The sequence below is a fragment of the Podarcis raffonei genome, chromosome 6, assembly GCF_027172205.1.
Source record: "Podarcis raffonei isolate rPodRaf1 chromosome 6, rPodRaf1.pri, whole genome shotgun sequence".
Lineage (NCBI taxonomy): Eukaryota > Metazoa > Chordata > Lepidosauria > Squamata > Lacertidae > Podarcis > Podarcis raffonei.
Genome location: NC_070607.1, coordinates 91,607,696 through 91,632,543, shown reverse-complemented (window position 1 = coordinate 91,632,543; position 24,848 = coordinate 91,607,696). Strand labels below are relative to the sequence as shown.

The following is a 24,848-nucleotide window of genomic DNA, read 5'->3' as shown; positions in this document are numbered from 1 at the left end:
TCCTGCCAACCTAGCAGTTCGAAAGCACATCCAAAGTGCAAGTAGATAAATAGGTACTGTTTTGGTGGGAAGGTAAATGGCGTTTCCGTGCACTGCTCTGGTTTCGCCAGAAGTGGTTTAGTGATGCTGGCCACATGACCCGGAAGCTGTACGCTGTCAGGGGTCCCTTTACCTTTACCTAAACTAAATTTGGGGGCGCTGGGAGGATCTTTGCACCCCGGCGACGCATATGCTAAAGACAGCCCTGTTTGTCCTGCACCAGAACCATAGGCGACCCCCCAAACCAGCTAGGGAGACAGCTTGCCATAGCTTTTAGCTATGTGAATGTTGGAGGGTGAATGTGGCTGTTGTCAAACCAGCACCTGTTCAGGGCTGCCCCGAGTTGCCAGGCGACTTCCTGTAACAACTTCATGGTGCGTTCTGGCACCTATTTTTCTTGGGGGGAGGGGCGCTGCCCAGAACTGCAGTGCTGAAGGGCTAAGGATGCTTGATCTCTATTGCCAATCCAGCTCTCTCTTTCTTTCCCTTTAGGCTCCATCTGAAAGCAGAATAATGATGAGGTCTCTGCATAACCGTTTCGTTATCTGTGCAGCTCTTTTAATCTTCTCTCTGAAGTCTGCCCCTCCTACCTCTTTACCATTTCCCCCTCCTTCCAGCTCTCTTCGATTTCTGATTAAAATATTTAAAACTGGGCAAATGGAAAGGAACTTTAATGTAGGTCAGAACTTGACCCTCAAATATTTGAAGAGCATTACTTTTTAAATCCTGGGGGGGGGGGCGTGGATGTCTGGAGGACGGGAGAGACATGAGGGAGGGTCTATTATTCATAGCGCCGTTTTTCTTTCAAAGCAACTTTAATTTGAAAAGAAGTCTCCATATTTCACTTTATTTTATTTAAAGAAGAATAAGGGCCTGATTTCATGAGGTGCGGTATGAACTGTGCCGGTTAGAGTCATGTATAATTCAGGCTCTGAAATTACAAGTTGGAATCTCTTGTCTTTCAAATGGTAGATTTACATTTCCAGACAGTTACACAGATGAAGTTGAGGGAGCACCGTCAGGCCGCGGAGACTGGCATGGCTCCATTAAAGGCTTCTGGGAAATCGGGTCTTATATTTTTGCGCATTCTGGATATGTCTCCCAGAGGGACGAAAGAGCGGGGGCTGCTTAGCGCTTGACGGATTCCTGCCTCCAACAAGAGGAAAAGAGATGGAGGGAAAGAGGCGAATGCGAAATCAAACGCCAAGTGGGATCAAAACCTGAGAGCAAGCTCAATTGCCAGGGTACCATAGGAACAGAGGAAGCTGTCTTATACTGAGTCAGACCATTGGTCTGTCAACCTCAGTATTGTCTACACTGGCAGGCAGCAGCCCCACAGGGTTTGAGACAAAAGACCCCATACCCTCCAACATTTCTCTGATGAAAATAGGGACGTCCTATTCAACAACAACAACAACAAGGAATGTCCCAGTCCCTCTAAGTGTCCCTATTTTCCAGGGACAATCTCAGATTTGCAGAAGCCGTCCTGGTTTCTAATTTGATCCTGGAATGTCCTGTTTTTCCTTAGTATGTCCCTATTTTCACCAGAGAAATGTTGGAGGGTATGGAGTTTTGCCACCCCCGAGCCAAGTAGATAAGTAATTATACAACCTACAGAAGACATCTGAAGGCAGCCTTTTATGGGGAAGGTTTTTTTTTTAATGTTTAATGTTCTATTATGTTTTTATATATGTTGGGAGCCACCTAGAGTGGCTGGAGGAACCCAGTCAGAACAACAACAACAACAACAACAACTGAATAGGACATCCCTATTTTCATCAGGGGACGCGGGTGGCGCTGTGGGTTAAACCACAGAGCCTCGGACTTGCCGATCAGAAGGTCGGTGGTTCGAATCCCCGCAATGGGGCGAGCTCCCGTTGCTCGGTCCCAGCTCCTGCCAACCTAGCACTTCAAAAGCACGCCAGTGCAAGTAAATAAATAGGTACCGCTTTGGCGGGAAGGTAAACGGCGTTTCTGTGCACTGCTCTGGTTCGCCAGAAGCGGCTTAATCATGCTGGCCACATGACCCGGAAGCTGTATGCTGGCTCCCTTGGCCAATAAAGCGAGATGAGTGCCACAACCCCAGAGTTGGCCATGACTGGACCTAATGGTCAGGAGTCCCTTTACCTTTATTTTCACCAGAGAAATGTTGGAGGGTATGAGAGCTGTGTCATCAGCATAATGAAGCTGGCAGATGTGCCTCTGCGGGGAGGGAATTCCACAACTGAGCGGCTTCTATAGACAACGGCCTTTTCCCAGGAGTTTCCTCTCAGCACCCAGAGTTCATTGAGGAAGCCATGATTGTTTAAAGTGGTATGATTGTGCTGTAAATGTGCAATGTAGATGGTGCTTCTTGGGATCACAGCCTCTCTGTACCCGGATGCAAGGAAAGCTGGCCCATTGCCTCTGGGCAGGAATCTCCTGCTTAAGCAGAATTCTGTTTCCAGCCTGCCCAGCTGATGACCCAAGAAACTGAACACAGTCGACCTGCACATCTGTGGTGGTCTCCCAGATGTTTGACAAAGGAGCACTGGAAGCTATTTCATACGGAACCCGTTCATTGGTCCCTGTAGCTCATTATTGTCTACAATAACTTGGCTCTCCAGGGCTAGAGAAAGGCATCTACTTTGAGATGCCAGGAACTGAACATAGCTGTCAAGCGTCCCTTATTTGGCGGGACAGTCCCTTATCCCAGTGCCATGTCCCACTGCTGTCCCTTATTGATGTCCCTTAAATAAGCTACTGAAGGTAGCTCCCAGTACGTTTCCAAGCACAATTCAAAGTGTTGGTGCTGACCTTTAAAGCCCTAAACGGCCTCGGTCCAGTATACCTGAAGGAGCGTCTCCACCCCCATCATTCTGCCCGGACGCTGAGGTCCAGCGCTGAGGGCCTTCTGGCGGTTCCCTCATTGCGAGAAGCAAAGCTACAGGGAACCAGGCAGAGGGCCTTCTCGGTAGTGGCGCCCGCCCTGTGGAACGCCCTTCCAGCAGATGTCAAAGCGATAAACAACTACCTGACATTCAGAAGACATCTTAAGGCAGCCCTGTTCAGGGAAGTTTTTAACGTGTGATATTTTACTGTGTTTTTGGTTTTTATGGAAGCTGCCCAGAGTGGCTGGGGAGGCCCAGCCAGATGGGCGGGGTATAAATAATAAATTATTATTATTATTATTATTATTATTATTATTATTATTATTATTATTAGGTAATGGGGCCCTTTCTATGCCCAGCTGTCCTTTGTCAACAACAAATTGTTGCTTTTTTTGGGGTTGAATATATGCTATATGGTAATTTATGGACCTAATAGATATCTAAAGCCATTTGCACGCAACAAAATATGTATTTTATCAAAGTAATTGTTGATCCCTTATTTTGGCTGCTGATCCCTTATTTTCGAGGCTGCTGGTCCCTTATTTTCAAATCTGTAAGGTGACAGCTATGGAACTGAACCTGGGACCTTCTGCATGCAAAGGAACTTCCTTACTGCTGAGCTACAGCCCATCCCCCAGCGCTTGCCATGTTAATGCAGTTGACAGGGAGATGACAGTAGGAAAAGCAGGTTCAGTGACCCTTCAACAATGGGCTGCCCTACATGCCTGGTGGGCTGCCGTTGGCTCTGTGGGTCAAAAGTTGTAACGCTTATAGGTATTTGTTGGGCTTTAATAGAATTCTAATGGGACCCATCTATCATGGAAAAATGCATTCTCGGTCTATTACAAGCTAGGCTTGTTCAGCACCTTTTGGATCACCATGGACTCTTCGTCTCTCATGGGTTCTTCCCGCCCCCCCTCCTTGCTCCCCTCCTTTCCATTGTCCTAATTCTCCTCTTGATAATTTCCTGCCTACGTTGACCTTGAAGCATCTTCTGCTGTGGGCAAACGCCTTGATGGATGGTGCTGTGATACATAGATCAAAAACTCTTTGCCTTCCCTGCTGAGACAACGGGAAAGAAGTAATTTCCCTCCACCCGCTGCCACCCGATCCATTCTTGCTATTGCCAGAGGATGCTCGTCTTTAGAAGACTTTGGGGACATTTTAAGGCATTTGACTCTCTTTTCCACAGAACAGATTAACACGCACGCACACAAACACACAAAGAAAGAGGTCAGCATGATGTGTTTTTTTGCAGGTGGGGTGATTGTGTAGGAAATTCATTAGCTCAGTGGTAGCAAGCTGACTTCAATCCCCAGCATGTGAAGGACATCTGTGAAGGATAAGACTATCAATGGTACTGGTTTTGATGATGTCATGTTAACAGGGATCATAACTAGGAGTGTGCTATTTCACTCATGTCCTTCTTGTGGGTTTCCCACACGTCATAGTTTGAATAAAGCTATAACAGAGCCAGCATGGTGTAGTGGTTAAGAGAGGTGGACTCATAATCTGGTGAATTGGGTTCACTTTCCCGCTCCTCCACATGCAGCTGCTGGGTGACCTTGGGCCAGTCACACTTCTCTGAAGTCTCTCAGCCTCACTCACCTCACAGAGTGTTTGTTGTGGGGGAGAAAGGGAAAGGAGATTGTTAGCCGCTTTGACACTCCTTAAGGGGAGTGAAAGGCAGGATATCAAGTCCAAACTCCTCCCCCTCTTCTTCTTCTTCTTCATCATCATCTTATAATTAGTCAAATTGAGATCACACGTATAACTTTGTGTAATGGGAATTTCCACATTGTAATAGTGTAGCAAGTGACCCACTGTAGAGTTTGAACAGACTCCAAGTGTCATCTAGTCCAACCCCCTCCATTGCAGGAATCTCAGCTAAATCATCCATGACAGATGGCCATCCAACCTCTGCTTAAAAACCTCCAAGAAAGGAGAGCCCACAGTCTCCCAAGAGAGACTACTCTACTGTCAAACAGCTCTTACTGTCAGAAAGTTCTTCTTGATGTTTAATCACAATCTCCTTCCCTGTAACTTGAAGCCATTGCTTTGAATCCTACCCTCTGGAGAAAGAGAAAACAAACTTGTTCCATCCTCCATGGGACAGCCCTTTAGATAGTTGAAGACAGCTATCATATCACCTCTCTGTCTCTTCTTTTCCAGGCTAAACATACCCAGCTCCTTCAACTGTTTCTTGTAAGGCTTAGTTTCCAGACCCTCGATCATCTTGGTCGCCCTCCTCTGCACATATTCCAGTTTGTCGACATCCTTCTTAAATTGGAGTGCCCAGAACTGGACACAGTATTCCAAGTGTGGTCTGACAAAGGCAGAATAGAGTAGTACTATTAATTCCCTTGATCTGGACACTATACTATAATAGCGTTATTTTTTGTTTGTTTGTTTGCTGCTGCTGCTTCACCATACTGTTGACTCATGTTCAGCTTGTGATTCACTAAAACCCCCAAAATCCTTTTCACATGTACTACTGACAAGCCGTGTTTTTCCCGTGTTATATTTGTGAAGCTGATTATTCCTGCCTAAGTGCAAAGCCTGACATTTATCCCTACTGAAATTTGTTTTGTTAGTTTAGACCCATTTCTTCAATCTGTTAAGGTCATCTTGAATCCCGTTTTTGTCTTCTTCTTTCTGTCCAGAAACTGAGAGCCCATAACACCCATAACAAACAGTAATATTATAAGGGGAACAGAGTACACATGAAAACATGAGTATATCCGCAGTGTCTTCAGACTCATTTGGCAAAGTCATAGGTGCATGACAAAAGAGAGCCAGTGTGGTGTAGTGGTTAAGAGCGGTGGACTCGTAATCTGGTGAACCGGGTTCGCTTCCCCGTTCCTCCACATGCAGCTGCTGGGTGACCTTGAGCTAGTCACACTTCTCTGAAGTCTCTCAGCCTCACTCACCTCACAGAGTGTTTGTTGTGGGGGAGGAAGGGAAAGGAGATTGTTAGGCGCTTTGAGACTCTTTAAGCGGAGTGAAAGGCGGGATATCAAATCCAAACTCTTCTTCTTCTTCTTCAACTGTGGCCAGAGAACATAATAGCTGCTTGAAGGAGAAGCAAGGAGGCTGTAGCTAAATGGAAGAACATTTGCATGCAGAAGGTTTCAAGTTCAATGCCTGGCATCTTGAGTTGGGCCGGGAGAGATTCCCTGAGAGATTCAGAGAGCTTCTGGTCAGACTAGTCAATGCTGAGCTAGATGAACCAGCCATCTGATTCATTATAAGGCAGCTTCCTATGTTCCTCTATGCTCCTATCAATTCCTGTGGAGCAAGAATCAGCAATGAATTCACTTAAACGTTTACATACCTCAATGTTATGCTTCCTTCTTTGCATTGCGCTTTACTGCTGTGACCTTTCAGAGTTTGATTTTTCTCCTGCTATTGGCTTTATACTATTCATATTTCATGCAGAAGGCAAAACGTAGCAGAGCTTCCAGGCGTTTTCTATATCCCCGAGGTGCTGGCTTTCATTACAGCTTAGCATGGAAAGGCAGATCAGGCTCACATGATGTGCTCTTCCCCGAAACCCTCTGCTTGCTCTAGAAACCTCTCTGATTCTGATGAGCTGGGAGGCTGATGTAACCTCTTTGGGTAAAGTAGGAGAAGTGAAACAATTGAATAAACAGTAATTCATTATTGATGAAACCCCATGTTGGAAAGTCTCAGGCAGTGGGGGATGAGGTCAAAGCAGAACAAAGGATTTAATCACTAAGTGGGATGTGTTGGAAACAAAGTCAAAGGAATGGGAGTGAGGAATGAGACGCACAAGGCCAACAAGAGGCCTTGGAAAACTGCAATCTAAGGATGTGTCCTTGGGGACATGTTGAAAGGGTTCAGAAGGGTATTTCATATGCTTCTGGACCTATGCTTTGTTGTTGTTGTTGTTGTTGTTGTTGTTGTTTAGTCGTTTAGTTGTGTCCAACTCTTCATGACCCCATGGACCAGAGCATGCCAGGCACTCCTGTCTTCCACTGCCTCCCGCAGTTTGGTCAAACTCATGTTGGTCTCTTTGAGAACACTGTCCAACCATCTCGTCCTCTGCCATCCCCTTCTCCTTGTGCCCTCCATCTTTACCAACATCAGGGTCTTCTCCAGAGAGTCTTCTCTTCTCATGAGGTGGCCAAAGTATTGGAGCCTCAGCTTCAGGATTTGTCCTTCCAGTGAGCACTCAGGGCTGATCTCCTTCAGAATGGAGAGGTTTGATCTTCTTGCAGCCCATGGGACTCTCAAGAGTCTCCTCCAGCACCATAATTCAGAAGCATCAATTCTTCAGCGATCAGCCTTCTTTATGGTCCAGATCTCACTTCCATACATCACTACTGGGAAAACCATAGCTTTAACTATACGGATCTTTGTCGGCAAGGTGATGTCTCTGCTTTTTAAGATGCTGTCTAGGTTTATCATTGCTTTTCTCCCAAGAAGCAGGCGTCTTTTAATTTCGTGACTGCTGTCACCATCTGCAGTGATCATGGAGCCGAAGAAAGTAAATTCTTTCACTGCCTCCATTTCTTCCCCTTCTATTTCGCACGAGGTGATGGGACCAGTGGCCATTTTTTTATGTTGAGCTTCAGACCATATTTTGCGCTCTCCTCTTTCACCCTCTGCCTATGCTACAACCCTAGAAAGCTATAGAGCAGCCTTTCTCAACCTGTCGGCCCCCAGATGTTGTTGAACTACAACTCCCATCACCCCAGCTAGCAAGGCCAGAGCTCAGGGATGATGAGAGTTGTAGTCCAACAACATCTGGGGACCCACAGGCTGAGAACCGCTGCTGTAGAGAAATGCAAAGGATCCCTGAGCACAAGGGGAATCCGGGAGGCAAGCAGGTACAACCAGCAGTCTAGTATCCCATTTCATTGCCCTTCCATTCTGAGAGTGTAAGAAATGACTTCTTATATTCTCAGAGATGGATATAAGTGACGTGCTAATTAAAAATTTCCTAAAATGCTACTCAAGGCCAGTGAGATCTCAGTGATGCCCAGAAAATCCTGGTTTCTGTCTTATGCCATTCAGAGACTTTGGCGTCCATTTCCTATGGACTCGATTATTAGATTCCTAGGCAGAGATTTAAGGTAGCTGGGTTAAATTTCCGTTACCCTAGTCTTGAGCCCATGGGATACAGTCAGCTATAAATAATCTGATCGAATTAATAAATGGAAGGATCCAGTTGCTTATTACCTTTTCAAGGACATAGGAAGTTATAAATGTCAGCAGCCAGGGTTCATATTTCTGGGGCAATGATGAATTTTTAATCCTTTGTCCAATGCTTAATGTATTTTGGTACTTAACTTTCCTACGTGTCATACAATGGGCAAACAATTACATTGAAGGATATTTGGTTTAAGCTTGCTGATAAAAGGAAGGTAAACGGAGTTTCCGCTTTGGGTCTTTGAAGCTGGGCAGGCTTCCGGCTTCTGATTTTTGGCGAGTTTCCTCAGAGTTCAGGACACATTCAGCTAGAGAAAGTGGGGATCTGAGCATTGTGCCACATCTGACAGCACATACATAGAAAGGCATGGGGGAAATTGTAAGAGATATCTTTCCCCTGAAAACCCACCAAACCTGGATCTGGGTATCTTCCAAGAAAGTGCAAGATATTCTGCTTCTCATTGGCTTTTGGTGGCCCCAGATATAGCGTGATGATGTGAGATGAAGGTGATTTAATCAATGGACTTGGAACTTGATGATTTTAGGTTATTGTTACCTGGGCGTTTGGGATGCCATAAATCAAAGAAGTAAATAATGAAACACCACATGCACAACAAAAAAACATGCTGGATGTTGCTCATAAAAGCAACTGCTCTATTCCGAACTTAAAAATGGAAAGCGTAATGCTGGTGGTCAACAAAAGAGGTTTAAAGACTGTCTCAAGGCAAATCTTAAAAAATGTAGTATAAACACTGACAACTGGGAAACACTGGCCTGCGAGTGCCCCAGTTGGAGAACAGCCTTTACCAAAGGTGTCATGGACTTTGAAGGCGCTCAAACTCAGGACGCAAGGGAGAAACGTGCTAAGAGGAAGGCATGCTTGGCAAACCCTCACCGTGATCAATTCCCACCCAGAAACCATTGTCCCCACCGTGGAAGGAAGAGTGGATCCAGAATTGGCCTCCACAGTCACTTACGGCCTCATTGTTAAAACTGTGTTTATGGAAGATAATCTTACTCGGCTACGAGGTATGGAAGAAGAAGAAGAAGAAGAAGAAGAAGAAGAAGAAGAAGAAGAAGAAGAAGAAGAAGAAGAAGACCGTGTGCAGGTCATTGTTTCAGCACCATGGCCAGCTCCAGACCTGCGTATCTCTAAAAGCTTTCACCTCCACTATCTCAAAGGGCATGCAATCCTTGGGGTAAGAAATCATTAGGAACAGTCTGGGGTTGTATTTTCCCTTGGCTTTTCAGCATATTCTTTGCCCCAGGCTCCTGTGCCTTAGCCCACTACAGTGGTACCTCGGGTTACAGACGCTTCAGGTTACAGATGCTTCAGGTTACAGAGTCCGCTAACCCAGAAATAGTACCCCGGGTTTAGAACTTTGCTTCAGGATGAGAACAGAAATTGTGCAGCAGCGGCACAGTGGCAGCGGGAGGCCCCATTAGCTAAAGTGGTACCTCGTGTTAAGAACAGTTTCAGGTTAAGAACGGACCTCCAGAATGAATTAAGTTCTTAACCCAAGGTACCACTGTAGTGTCCTAGATGGTGTGCTGTTGTTTTTTCATCCAATCTTTTTTATTAAGTTTTACATTACCAATTAAAATTCAAACATTAAACATCAAGATCAACGTTTAGGATTCCATGAATCCTTCGACTCCCTCTGCCCTTCCATGGTTACCCTTATTAATCTTTTTTCAACTGCTTCTCTTATTTTCTCTTATTAAAAAAAGTCCACTTTTACCATAGTCTTTAACACATTACAAGCATTACGCAAATCCTGCCAAAGTTTTTACTTGTTTACAATGTTTTCTTAAATACATTGTAGATCTTTCCCATTCCATCTTAAAGTTCTTCTCTTCCTGGCTTCTGATTTTCCCTGTCAATTTCACCATTTTGGCATAGTCCATTTGTCTCTGGTCAGGACTTTATTTTCTTTCCATCTCTGGGCCAGTAGTATCCGCACTGCTGTCATTGCATACATAAATAATCGTTTCTGCTCCTTCTACATGGTGGGTTTTGCCATGGTGACCCCTCAAGATGAATGGACACATCCTGCTTTTCTTTCCTCCTCGCGAGTCATGTTGCTTTTTGTGTGTGTGAAAAACCTCTTACTAAAATTGCACAATGATGTGTTTGCATGGAAATCAGAAACGCACAGTTGCCGTAGATTTCCGAAAGGTTGCGTTGACCATCTGGAAAGTGCTGGGTCCTCTTCTTGTTCCAGCCACTGAAGGGTTTGAAGACCATCTGGAAACTGCTGCATCCTCTTCTTGTACAGGGGATTAAAGACTTTGCTTCAGCTGCATATTTATTTAGGCAGAATCCTTCATATAGGAAAGAATAGGTAGTCAAGCAGGGAAAGGCTGCCTCTGAGCAGCTTAGCAGACACCTGAGCAATGAATGTCTGACACTGCAGTCATGCCAGTCGCAGCAGCTTTTATAGGACCGGGTGGAACCCCAACTGGCCCTTGATGTCACCTGACCTCTGTCAACTTGATAGCTGCAATGCCATCCATTGGCTGTGTGTGTGTGAGAGAGAGAGAGAGGGGGGGGGAGATGCAGCATTTCTTTCTCCTGGGTGCAGCTACAGCCTTGGAGTGAGTTAGGTGCTCAGGCTCTGCCACTGGAACCCCCTGTACAAATACCGTATTGGCCCGAATATAAGCCGCACCCGAATATAAGCCGCACCTTTAAAATTCGGGGGGGAGGGGAGAGTCTGCGACCAGAAGGAGGAGGACTACCAAGAGGAATGGAAAAAATTTAAAGACTATTTAGCTAAATATGTTAAGATAACTTAAATAGAATTACTTGTGAGCACCAGATTGGCCTAGGATTTAAATAAGTGATGTTGTAGAATACTATGGTTAAAAAAAAATGAAAAGAAAGAAAGATGTTAATTGACTAAGTAAATTTTATGTGAAAATAGTTTTGGAAAACTGCTATAATGATTTATATGGAAATTCAGCTGGGGGATTCGAGGAAGTCACACAGTAATGTTAACAAAAGTGGAATTATTACAGTTAGGATTAATGTTTGTTTGTTTGCTTGCTTGTTTGTTTTTGGGATGTTTTCTTTTTATTTCTCTGTTATAAATTTGGAAAATTAATTGAAAAAAATAAAATAAATTCTGGGGGGGGGGGGAATACCTGAATATAAGACGCTCCCTTAAAATTGGTGGCAAGCATGTGGTCCGAGCAAAAAATTGTGTCCCTACAGGACCCACACAGTGCACTGGGAAATGATGGGGGGCTACCAAAGAGGCCCTGACACTCCCCCGAAGCACCAGTCCTACACGGTGCAGCTGGGGGGAGGTTTGCATAGGGTGGTGGCATAGGTGATGGCCTGCCCGGGCAACCGCACCCCCCACTTGCTAGGGCTTCAGCAGGAGTTAAAGGCTTGGGCACAGCGGGCAGCACTCTGTTGCCCCGCACTCCTGGGCTGCTCTCAGGGAGGGAGCTGCGCTGCTTCCCCCCTTCATTCTGATGGCTATGGGGAGGCTTGGGATCAGTGGGCACCATTGTGTCGTACCCTCAACAGCCCTCGTGGTGGCATCCTGGGCTGTTTCAGCAGTGATATCGTGAGGTCGTGAATATAAGCTGCACTTTAACTTTTCATGGTCAGAATTTGGAAAAAAGGTGTGGCTTATATTCGGGCCAATACGGTATGCCCCCACGCCAGTGCTGTTTTCTTGGTTTTATGGTCTGTTTTAAATTTGTATAGGACACATCTGCGCCAATGGCTTGGTCTCCCTACAGGCTTTTTGGAAGCAGGTGAAAGTATCTCCATGACTTTCTTGAAATGCTTACATAGGAGACGTAAGGTAGAGGCTTTTCAATGCCTTTCCATGAGTCTGCGCAATGTTGCTGGTGCAAGGAGGATCTCAAACTAGGATCCCTGGCTCCTCTGGATCTGCCGGGCACCTCATTTTTAAGGTTATTGTAGGCCTTAATTATTTGTTTTCCACTGTGAACCAATCCACTTTAACGAGGAATTAGGACCAAACAATTACTCACACCGCAGGAAGGCAGAATGATGTATGAGGGGACTCTGGAAAGCGGAGTCATTCATTTTTAATACAAGAGAAACATACATCACACCGCTGAACAAAAGGCAGGATAATGAGGTTTCTGTGGGAGGGATTATGGAATGCATTTGGGCTTGGCAGGTCTCTTCTGAAAGCCCCGCTCTGGAGAGGTTGAGTAATGTTTTACATTGTTTTGCAAAAAAAAGCTGCCTCACCAACTCTGAATCTCCTGAGCATCTTATTAAGAGTTGCAAGGATGACGGAATGCTCACTTTATTCTCCTTGGTCTGATGGACACCAGGAAGTTCAAGCCAACAATACATAAGGGTGAAGGCGTCCATTCTTTGGAAAGGTTGGAATTTGCTTTTGTGCCTGACAGAAGGAGCAAAATGGATTCTATTGAACGATGGCAGGTGATTGTAGGGTTCGGGAAGAGACAATAGCATTAGGCAGGAATTCAACATCCTGGGAATGTCAACATCTTATTCTTTTACACAGCAAGTTTCTGCAAAATATAAGCTTGAAAAGCTTGGGCAGCGTCTGCAAACATTCAGAAGGTGGCTCACTGAGAAGGCTAGCTAAAACCAGGATAAATTATGGAGGAACCACGACTCGGTGATAAAGTCTGAGTTTTGCATTGCAGAAGGTCCAAGGCTCAACTCCTGAAATCTCCAACTCAAAGGATTTGGGAAATGTAGGAAAAAGCAGAGACATCACCTTGCCAAGAAAGGTCCGTATAGTAAAAGCTATGGTTTTCCCAGTAGTGATGTATGGAAGTCAGAGCTGGACCATAAGAAGGCTGATTGCCGAAGAATTGATGCTTTTGAATTATGGTGCTGGAGGAGACTCTTGAGTGTCCCTTGGCCTGCAAGAAGATCAAACCTCTCCATTCTGAAGGAAATCAGCCCTGAGCGCTCACTGGAAGGACAGATCCTGAAGCTGAGGCTCTAATACTTTGGCCACCTCATGAGAAGAGAAGACTGCCTGGAAAAGACCCTGATGTTGGGAAAGATGGAGGGCACAAAGAGAAGGAGACGACAGAGGACGAGATGGTTGGACAGTGTTCTCGAAGCTACCAGCATGAGTTTGACCAAACTGCGGGAGGCACTGAAAGACAGAAGTGCCTGGCGTGCTGTGGTCCATGGGGTCACGAACAGTCGGACACGACTAAATGACTAAACAACAACAACAGCACAGGAAACTGTCATATATCATGTCAGACCATTGGTCCATCTGGCTCTGTATTGTCTACACAGACAGGCAGTAGCTCTCCAGGGTTTCAGTCAATGGATATTCCCAGCCTTAGTGAAGATGCCTGGGACTGAAGTTGAGACCCTCTGCATGCAAGACAAATGCTCTGCTGCTGAGCTTTCCCATGGACCTACAGTTCTTCTCCCAAAGTACCAACTGATGAGAAAGTTGGCCTGGTAGGCTGCTGCAAGAGTTAACAGTTCCGAAGTAGATGAACAAACCATCTGTCCTGATATAAGAGCACTTCTTAGGTGTCTATGTAAAATCTATAGTGTGGCATCTAATATTAGGTAAAGGTAAAGGGACCCCTGACCATTAGGTCCAGTCATGACCGACTCTGGGGTTGCGGCGCTCATCTTGCTTTGTTGGCCAAGGGAGCCGGCATACAGCTTCCTGGTCATGTGTCCAGCATGACTAAGTCGCTTCTGGTGAACCAGAGCAGCACACAGAAACGCCGTTTACCTTCCCGCTGGAGCGGTACCCATTTATCTGTTTGCACTTTGACGTGCTTTCGAACTGCTAGGTTGGCAGGAACAGGGACCGAGCAATGGGAGATCACCCCGTCACAGGGATTCGAACCACCGACCTTCTGATCAGCAAGTCCTAGGCTCTGTGGTTTAACCCACAGCGCCACCTGGGTCCCGCATCCAATATTAGTCTTACTCAAATTGACCCATTCAGATTTATGAGCTTGACTAACTTTGGTCTGGTAGTTTTGATGTATATACTCTGAGTATAACTTAGTTTGATACAACCCACACAATGCATTGTAAATTATGCAAAGTAAGAGCAAATGTGCAATTTCCCCCATTTATATGAGCCGTAGAATTCAGAACATTGATTGCATTGATCCTTCCTTCCTCTTTGCACATTAACTTCAAAAAAGGGGGGGGGACCCAGGTAACTACCAGCTGGTGAGCGTGACATTGATACCAGGAAAGGTCTTAAAACAGATAACTCAACAGTTGGTCTGTGAGCTCTTAGATCCAGCATGAGTTTCTCAAAAACAAGTAATGCCAGATGAATCTCATGTCTTTCTTTCTTTTGATGGAATTACAAGCTTGGTGGATGAAGGGAATACATTTGTTGTTCTTTAGTTGTTTAGTTGTGTCTGACTCTTTGTGACCGCATGGCCCAGAGCACGCCAGGCACTCCTGTCTTCCACTGCCTCCCACAGTTTGGTCAAACTCACGCTGGTAGCTTCGAGAATACTGTCCAACCATCTCGTCCTCTGTCATCCCCTTCTCCTTGTGCCCTCCATCTTTCCCAACATCAGGGTCTTTTCCAGAGAGTCTTCTCTTCTCATGAGGTGGCCAAAGTATTGGAGCCTCAGCTTCAGGACCTGTCCTTCCAGTGAGCGCTTAGGGCTGATTTCCTTCAGAATGGATAGGTTTGATCTTCTTGCAGTCCATGAGACTCTCAAGAGTCTCCTCCAGCACCATAATTCAAAAGCATCAATTCTTCGGCGATCAGCCTTCTTTACGGTCCAGCTCTGACTTTCATACATCACTACTGGGAAAGCCATAGTTTTAACTATACGGACCTTTGTTGGCAAGGTGATGTCTCTGGTTTTTAAGACATCATAGTGTATCTTGATTTCATACATAAATAGTGTATCTTGATTTCAGTAAGGCAAAGTCTTAGTGAAAAAGTCCCCCATGATCTTCTTGCAAGGAAGCTGGTAAAATGGGGGTTGAACAAGGTAACTGTTAGGTGGATTTGTAGCTAGTTGACTGACTGAAGCCAAAGAGTACTCATGAATGGTTCTTCAACATCCTGGAAAAGAAATGACAAGTGGGGTGCCACAGGGTTCTGTCCTGGGGCTGTTGTTGTTCAACATCTTTATAAATGACTTGGAGGAAGGAATTGAGGGGGTGCTCATCAAATTTGCAGATGGCACCAAACGGGGAGGGTTAGCTAATGCAGAATCAGAATTCAAAACGGCTTCAAGAAAGGAGATCCCAATGAAACATCAGGAAATCCGCTCCACTTCCCCGTGGGGAGGAGTTGCAGTGGACCATGTGGCCACCCAGTCTCCTCCGGGGGTGGGGGACTTAGTCCCCTGTTGCCCGGTGGATCCCGGCCACGTCAGCGACCGACCAGCCAATCTGCTGGCCGGGGGCATGGCCGGGACCATTTAAGCAGAGGCGCAAGCCGGAGCGCTTCCTCTTTGGCTGGCTTCCTCAATCACCCACCCTCCCTCCCTATTTGCAGGTTTTAGTCATTGGCCTTGCTATGGACCTTGGTTGGTTGCTGTTGAGGGGCCTGGTAGGAATTTTTCCACTTGGCAAATTGGTACAGGCCATTTGGTTTTTGCCTGCCATGATTGTTACATTCTACCTCCACTGTCGAAGGCAGCATGTTTCTGAGTAGCAGTTGCTGGAAACTGCAGGAGGGGAGAGAGTGTGTTTGCACTCAGATCCTGCTTGTGAGCTTTGCACAAGCATCTGGTTGGCCACTGTGAGAACAGGATGCTGGGTGGGCTATTGGCCTGATCCAGCCATACTCTCTATAAAAATAGTTCCACTCCTTCTATATAGTTTTGACTGTTGTTTGTTCTATGCGTACAGTGCGTATATTCCTTTATATAAGCACTAGCCTTAGAGCAAATATTATGATTATGATTCCTTTTATCTTTTCTTCTTCCAGCTGGTGGGCTTCGTCTATGCCTGTTACGTTGTCAGTGTTTTTACAGAAGAAGAAGACAGCTGTAAGTATTCGCCGCAGGACAGATCCCTGGCTGTGGGTCTTAATCTGATGCCCTTCCTCTTACAATGGAATTTATTTTATTTATTTATTGCATGTATATCTCACCAGGGAGCTTGAGGTGGCCTACAAAGTTCTCTGCCTCGCCATTTTATCCTCACAAGTAGATTAGGCTGTGAATGAATGCCTGGCCCAAGGTCATGTGACGAACTTCTTGGCTGAGTAGGGATTTGAATCCTCGTCTCCCATGTCTTAAGTCTCTAGCTACCGTCTATCCTCCCTGAATGATGCCCTATGTACACTTTCGAGTTAAGGTCGCTCATGTTTGCTGTGATATATAGATATAGATATAGATATAGATATAGATATAGATATAGATATAGATATAGATATAGATAAAGATATAGATATAGATATAGTTTAAGCGCAATGCTTTAAAAAGCAATGGAAAATATTAAACGGTGACCTTTCACTCCAGCTTCAAGAGGCAGTATTTTGCCGGTTAAACTGTAAGTTATCTCCCGCTTCTTTCTATAATTGCAAACAAGGCAACTGATTCTACAGAGGCTTTGGTTATATGCAAATGTGTCTACTTGATCAAAAAGGCAGGTGATTAGTCAATGAAGAATTCTTTTTTTAATGGTTGTGCATAATTTTATACAATTTAACTGTAACCATTTCAATGCATTAAAATGAAAAGTTTCTTTCAAACCTTTGGACTTCCATCCCTCCCTCCATAGGTTCAATTTTCTAAGAAAATATATATATATTTTCTGCATCTTTTACCCTTATCTGTCTGTTATATATTCAGTTTCCAAACTTCATTTCACACTACAAGTGTCATTGTATCCCTGCCAATGATTTTAACTGTTTACAGTGGTCTTTTAAGTATGTTTAAAAAATTGTTCCAGTCTTTTAGAAATGATTGATCTTCCTGGTTTCTGATCTTTCCCGTCAGTCTCCCCATCTCTGCATATTCCATTAACTTGGTCTACCATTCTTCTCTGGTCGGCACTTCTCCCTCCTTCCATCTCTGGGCCATAGCTGTCAACTTTCAGATTTGAAAATAAGGGATCAGCAGCCTCGAATATAAGGGATCAGCAGCCTCACCTGTCCCGGGGACAGTCTACAGGATATCTAACAATCCAGGAAATGGCGCTGGAATAAGGGAATTTCCCACAAAAAAAGGGAAGGTTGACAGCTATGCTCTGGGCTAGTGTCAGGCTGCTAAGCGACGCTTACCTTCCCACTCTCTGTCGATAACAGCACAAAGTGAAAGCAGTCTTTTGGCAGCAACAGAGAGGTTTATTGAACACAGCACAAACATTCAGTGTCCGTTCACATCGTGTAGGTGCTCCCAGCTGAGTTCCTCCCATTTGGCTTGAGAGAGGTACATGTGAAAAGGATCTAGGAGTCTTGGTTGACCACAAACTTGACATGAGCCAACAGTGTGACGCGGCAGCTAAAAAAGCCAATGCAATTCTGGGCTGCATCAATAGGAGTATAGCATCTAGATCAAGGGAAGTAATAGTGCCACTGTATTCTGCTCTGGTCAGACCTCACCTGGAGTACTGTGTCCAGTTCTGGGCACCACAGTTCAAGAAGGACACTGACAAACTGGAACGTGTCCAAAGGAGGGCAACCAAAATTGTCAAAGGCCTGGAAACGATGCCTTATGAGAAACAGCTAAGGGAGCTGGGCATGTTTAGCCTGGAGAAGAGGAGGTTAAGGGGTGATATGATAGCCATGTTCAAATATATAAAAGCATGTCATATAGAGGAGGGAGAAAGGTTGTTTTCTGCTGCTCCAGAGAAGCGGACACAGAGCAATGGATCCAAACTACAAGAAAGAAGATTCCACCTAAACATTAGGAAGAACTTCCTGACTGTAAGAGCTGTTCGACAGTGGAATTTGCTGCCAAGGAGTGTGGTGGAGTCTCCTTCTTTGGAGGTCTTTAAGCAGAGGCTTGACAACCATATGTCAGGAGTGCTCTGATGGTGTTTCCTGCTTGGCAGGGGGTTGGACTCAATGGCCCTTGTGGTCTATTCCAACTCTATGATTCTATGATTCACTTCCCTCTAGTTATTTCCTGTGGGAATGTTTAGGGATGCAGGAGAGGATATATTGTCTAAGATATCCTATCCCAACTTTTCTTTATAAGTACAACAAAATCAGCAGAGTTAACATTCCCCTTTCTTTAAACACATGCACAGCAGATAGCTTGCTCAGACTCATCAGAGTCTCTATAAATATTTCCTTGTATTTCCCGCATTAATCCCTCCTAAAATAAGACGCTACGCAGTCTTCTGTAAAGTATAAAGCGTTTATTCACAAGTAATCATCTGTTCACACAAAGGTTCCCAGAAGGCAGACTTAAAAGGTTAGAACATAGTTTAAATGTGGTGAATATCTCCTTATGGGAGAAAGACCCCCTTTTCTTCTCTTGGCCTGGAGCCAAGTGTGCATCTTAGTAGTGCTGTTGTTAAGATGGCATCGATAGAGACTAGAGGGACAAGATGGTCACCAGCCTGTGGTTCTTTCTACTTCAGGAGAGAGGCCATGACCATCTCAAATTACACATAGGAAGTTTCATCTCAGTCCTGGGAAGCAGGAAGTTCTGGCTGGAGGACTGAGACAACCTTCATGTCTACTCTAGCAATGTTGTGTTTGACTGCACCTGATTCTTACACCTCACTTTTCTGTCTTCCCGTCTCCTCACCACGTGATCCCTCCACCACTGAGCCTTCTGAGAGGCTACCGTATCCAGACTCCTGGCTCTAGGACTCATGCACTGCACACTTTCTAGTGGGGGAGATCCAACCAGCTATCTCTCTTCCCGTTGCTCTCCCTTCGATTGCTCTTCGCCCAGCTGTCAGTTTCCAAACTGTGTCCTTCCTTGAACCATTGCTCTAGGTCGATACTATGCTCCTGCTCCAGAAGAGCTTCAGGATCAGGCCCTTGTTCAGAGGGAGGGCGGCTCCCACCATTTTTCCTCAGAGCAATAACCTTCAATCTGGTTCCTGACATCTAGAAGCATTCTCGCTGCCGTCGTTCCGTACATGAACAGTCTCTTGTCTTCTTTTGGTATCTCTTCACCTATTACAGTGGTACTCCGGGTTAAGTACTTATTTCGTTCCGGAGGTCCGTTCTTAACCTGAAACTGTTCTTAATCTGAAGCACCACTTTAGCTATTGGGGCCTCCTGCTGCCGCCGCGCTGCCGGAACCCGATTTCTGTTCTTATCCTGAAGCAAAGTTCTTAACTTGAAGCACTATTTCTGGGTTAGCGGAGCGTGTAACCCGAAGCGTATGTAACCTGAAGCGTATGTAACCTGAGGTACCACTGTATACCTAACAAAAAGGCTTCTGGTTTTTCAATAAAGTTTTTCTTAAACATTTTCTTTAACTCATTATATATCATTTCCCAGAAGACTTTTACCACTCCACAAGGCCACCAGTCAATGACGAATTCTTCAGCCAGATGGCAACCCTAACAAGCTGATTTCTCAGAGTGTGGCAACATTTGGCTACTTATTCTGGCTCTGCAAATCTACCCCAAGTTTTGCTCTGTTGGGGGCTTCCAATGAGCTCATGCGGTGACATCTATTACATTTACTGTGGGACTCAGTGTATTCTTTATTAAAAAAAAAATTTATATTGCTGTTCATAAAAAACATGAAAGAGGTTAACAACAATTGTACATAAAACCATGCAATAAAAGCCACGTGAAAAGCTGAAACCAGAAATCAGCTAACTATTAAGATCTGTTCTTAATTGCTTGCATAACGCTGACAGAACTGAAAAGTTTGAGGCAGGTATTTAAAAATTGGAACAGAGGGTGCCTGTTGAAAACCAGCTAGCAGAATATTCCACAATACAGGGATGATGGTAGTAAGCCTTGATTTCTTGTTATTGTCAAATGAGCCTCACCGACTCGCGGAATGACCAGTGATGCTCTTGCACATGATCTCAGGGATCGAGTTGGGATAAAAGGGTTCAGAGGGATCTGCAAAGGCCTGATTTCCACACCATATGGAAGGAACCTCCTGAGGAGATGAGTGCAGTGATCAATTGTGTATAAAAGAGATGAGATTATAAGAAAGCAGGCAATTAAGAATACATCCTTCCACCATGGTTAATCAATATCTGCTTTCAACTTTTTGTGGTTTTTCTTGTACGGATTTATGTTTCATAGCTGTAAACCGCTTTGATATATTTTTATGACAGTCTATAAATATTCATATAAATTAACAGAGCGCAGTTCTGGCACACCTCTCAGGTGGGCGCCATCACAGGCTGGCACCCACACACCCCTCTTGCTTTTACGTACTTGCCTTTATGTACATTTTGAGAAGCCCAAAATGAACATTTCAAGTCAAAATGGAAGCTGGCATCGTGTGCAAGTCTACACCTTTTTTTTTAAGATCTGTGACTCCACCTAGCTCCTTGCCACTCTTCCCAGTGATTGGTCAAGCTACAGGCCAGTTCATATTTTCTTTTCATCCATCCGTTTCCTGTGTAGCAGCAACAGGCTTTAAGCTTTCCAGTCAGGCCTCTCCCATTGCACATATTTCAAAAAGTAGATGCCATCTTTCAAAAAGTAGATGCCATCTTTCAAAAAGTAGAAACCAGGACACCCCAAAAGTTGGTGAGTGTTATGTACTGATAATAATAAATTTTTATTTATACCCCGCCCTCCCCAGCCAAGACGCCCTCAGGGCGGCTAACAACCAATAATAAAAACAAGTTTATGATGGAGGACCGCTGTAGTCACCCCCAACGACACCTTCTCAAGATGGAGGGTGAGGGAACAGCTGCAGTCGCCTGTGGTTCCTGCGCAATGTTTGCCATCTTGCCAAAGGTTGCAGGCAGCTTTACCTGCAGCAATTGCATGTTGATTGCCCTCTTAAAAGACAAAGTCCATGGGAAAGGTTATGGACCACCGGTATGAAATTTACGGCATGTAGTGCCTTAAAGGAAAATATTATGAAAATGATGTACAGGTGGTACATGACCCCAGTCAAACTTGCAAAGATATACCATTTGTCTGATAATAAATGTTGGAAATGTAAGGAGGCTGAAGGAACTTTTTACCACCTCTGGTGGACATGCCCGAGGGTGAAGGCCTTCTGGGAAATGATTTATAACGAGTTGAAAAAGGTATTTAAGTATACCTTTCAGAAGAAACCAGAGGCCTTCCTCTTGGGCATTGTGGGCCAGAGGATACCTAAGAAAGACAGAACCTTCTTTCTATATGCAACGACTGCAGCAAGAATTCTCATAGCTAAATACTGGAAGGCACAGGAGCTACCCACACTGGAAGAATGGCACACACAACTGATGGACTATATGCAACTAGCCGAAATGACTGGCAGAATCCGAGACCTGGGAGAAGAGGCTGCGGAAGAGGATTGGAAAAAATTTAAGGACTATTTACAAAAACATTATAAGATATATGAATGTTAAAAATTTGCTAAGGTTTGAGGTAAATATGCTTCAGTATTGAAATTCGGAGTTGATAGAAACAAAGTTAATGATTGAGAAAAGTTTTAATTTCAGAGTGAATAATTAGATGAAAATACAAAAACACAGGAAACAAGGTATTAATTTGCTGTTTATATTTATTATAAAGAATGCAGGGATGGAGGAGATGGGGAAGTCCAGTGGATGATGAAAAAAAAAAAAAAAGACTTCGAAAAATGAATTTTTTCTTGTTTAATTTCTTTTTCTTTCTGTAAAACCGCTTTTGTTGTGTTATTGATGATGGATTTAGATTCTGGAAAAAAGCAATAAAAAAAAAATTTATAATTAAAAGACAAAGTCCAGCAACTGGAGGAACGTGTAGCTACGCTCCAAAGAATTAGAGAGCTGGAGCTCTTCTTGGAAGCAACAGAGCACACCGTCTCCACCAAGGAGGAGACAGGGGACTCCCCTGAGAAGGAGGCTAGTTCACCAACACAGGAGCCAGATATATGGAGAAACGTGACTCAAAGAAGTAGGAGGCCCAGGGTTCGCTCTGATTGTTTAGAAATACGCAATCGCTTTGAGGTCCTTTCCCCTAGCATGGAAGACGAAGAGCAGACTCCATTTGAGGATCTCTCCCTCATTACAGTCGATCAGGTATATGAAGACGAGCAGCAAAGGCAGTCTTCAGGGAATGTGCAGGCGACCTTGGAACGGACAGCTCACGGAAGAACCCCGACCAGACCTAAGAGGAGGCGTGTAGTGGTGATAGGGGATTCCCTACTGAGGGGAACAGAAGCAGTGATCTGTGGGCCTGACAAGATGTCTCGGGAAGTGTGCTGTCTCCCCGGGGCTAAGATCCAAGATGTAACTGAACGACTGCAAGGAATCATAAAACCCACTGACAAATACCCCTTCCTCTTGGTTCATGTGGGAACCAATGACACTGCAAGCAATAGCCTCCAGAAGATCAAAAGAGATTACGAGGCTCTGGGCAGGAAATTGAAGCAATTAAATGCACAAATTGTCATCTCATCTGTCCTCCCAGTTGAACGACGTGGCCCAGGGAGAGAGGGAAAAATAGTGGAAGTGAACAACTGGCTTCGCAAATGGTGTAAACAGGAACGGTTTGGATTCTTAGATCACGGAATGCAGTTTCTTGAAGATGGACTTCTGGCAAGCGATGGGCTGCACCTCACAACGGTTGGTAGAAATGTTTTTGCAAAAAATCTCAGAAACCTCATCAGGAGGGCTTTAAACTGACTAATGTGGGGGAGGGAGACAGTGCTCCTGAAGGTAGGCGTCTATCAATTGATGAAGATGATCATCCAAATGTCATAGACCGAATGGAGCAAACAGCACGCAGACCTAGTGGTGGGAGGAAAAAATCCTTAAATAAGAGACACGGGGGAATGATTAATGGACTTCAATGTCTGTACACTAATGCGCAAAGTATGGGAAATAAACAAGATGAGCTTGAGCTCTTGGTACAGCAAACTAAATATGACATAATAGGCATCACTGAAACCTGGTGGGATAAGTCCCACGATTGGAATGTAATAATGGAGGGATATAATCTATTTCAGAGAAACAGACCAGACAAGAAAGGAGGAGGAGTGGCGTTATATGTCAGGGATGTGTATACCTGTGAAGAGATCCAAGATTTAGAACCTCAAAGCCAAAGTGAGAGCATTTGGGTCAAAATTAAGGGAGAGAAGAATAACAGTGACCTCATTGTGGGAGTTTACTATAGATCCCCAAGCCAAACGGAGGACATAGATGATGCCTTCCTGGAACAGATGGCCAAGCATGCAAAAGGAAGGGAGATAGTAGTAATGGGGGACTTCAATTACCCGGATATTTGTTGGATGTCAAACTCAGCCAAGAGCATAAGGTCAAACAGATTCCTCACTGGCCTTGCAGACAACTTCATTGTCCAGAAAGTGGGAGAAGCTACAAGAGGAACAGCCATTTTAGATCTGGTCCTAACCAATGTTGATGACCTGGTTAGTGGGGTAGAAGTGGAAGGATCATTAGGCGCGAGTGATCATGCTCTTCTGAAGTTTACTATACAGCGGAAAGGAGCAGCCAAGCATACTAGGACTCAATTTCTCGACTTTAAGAAAGCCAACTTCATAAAACTTAGGGAAGTGCTGGGTGAGATCCCATGGACAGTAATACTAAAAGGAAAGGGAGTTCATGATGGCTGGGAGTTTGTTAAGAGGGAGATAGTAAAAGCACAACTTCAGGCAATACCAATGAGACGGAAACATGGAAGGTGCCTAAAGAAGCCAGGGTGGCTATCTAAAGAACTTTTAACTGAGTTAAGATTAAAAAAGGATGTGTACAAAAAATGGAAAAGGGGGGAAACCACCAAAGAGGAATTCAAACAAATAGCCAGCACGTGTAGACACAAAGTCAGAAAAGCTAAAGCACAGAATGAACTCAGGCTTGCTAGAGAGGTTAAAAGCAACAAAAAAGGCTTTTATGGGTATGTTCGTAGCAAAAGGAAGAACAAAGAAACAGTGGGGTCACTCAGAGGAGAAGATGGTGAAATGCAAACAGGGGACACAGAAAGGGCTGAACTCCTCAATGCCTTCTTTGCCTCAGTCTTCTCCGATAAAGAAAACAATGCCCGACCTGAAGAATTTGGAGCAAATGATTCAGCAGAGGAAACACAGCCCAGAATAACTAAGGAGATAGTACAAGAATACTTGGCTAGTCTAGATGTATTCAAGTCTCCAGGGCCAGATGAACTGCATCCAAGAGTATTAAAAGAACTGGCAGATGTGATTTCAGAACCACTGGCAGTCATCTTTGAGAATTCCTGGAGAACAGGCGAAGTCCCGGCAGACTGGAGGAGGGCAAATGTTGTCCCTATTTTCAAAAAGGGGAAAAGAGAGGACCCAAATAATTACCGCCCAGTCAGTCTGACATCAATACCAGGGAAGATTCTGGAGCAGATCATTAAGCAAACAGTCTGTGAGCACCTGGAAAGGAATGCTGTGATCACCAATATTCAGCATGGATTTCTGAAAAATAAGTCATGTCAGACTAACCTGATCTCGTTTTTTGACAGAATTACAAGCCTGGTAGATGAAGGGAACGCAGTGGATGTAGCCTACCTTGATTTCAGCAAGGCATTTGACAAGGTGCCCCATGATATTCTTGTAAAGAAGCTGGTAAAATGCGGTCTTGACTATGCTACCACTCAGTGGATTTGTAACTGGCTGACTGACCGAACCCAAAGGGTGCTCATCAATGGTTCCTCTTCATCCTGGAGAAGAGTGACTAGTGGGGTGCCACAGGGTTCTGTCTTGG

The 24,848-nt window shown here is 44.7% G+C and overlaps 1 protein-coding gene across 2 annotated transcripts in view; it reads left to right on the top strand.

Annotated features, from left to right (window-relative positions):
- NKAIN4 (sodium/potassium transporting ATPase interacting 4) overlaps positions 1 to 24,848 on the top strand; it is a 103,740-nt gene that overhangs the window by 65,394 nt on the left and 13,498 nt on the right. For both annotated transcript variants that reach the window (XM_053394491.1, XM_053394489.1), the window contains exon 5: positions 16,010 to 16,070. In XM_053394491.1, coding sequence (XP_053250466.1) covers positions 16,010 to 16,070 — 61 coding nt within the window. The remainder of the gene's footprint in view (positions 1 to 16,009; positions 16,071 to 24,848) is intronic.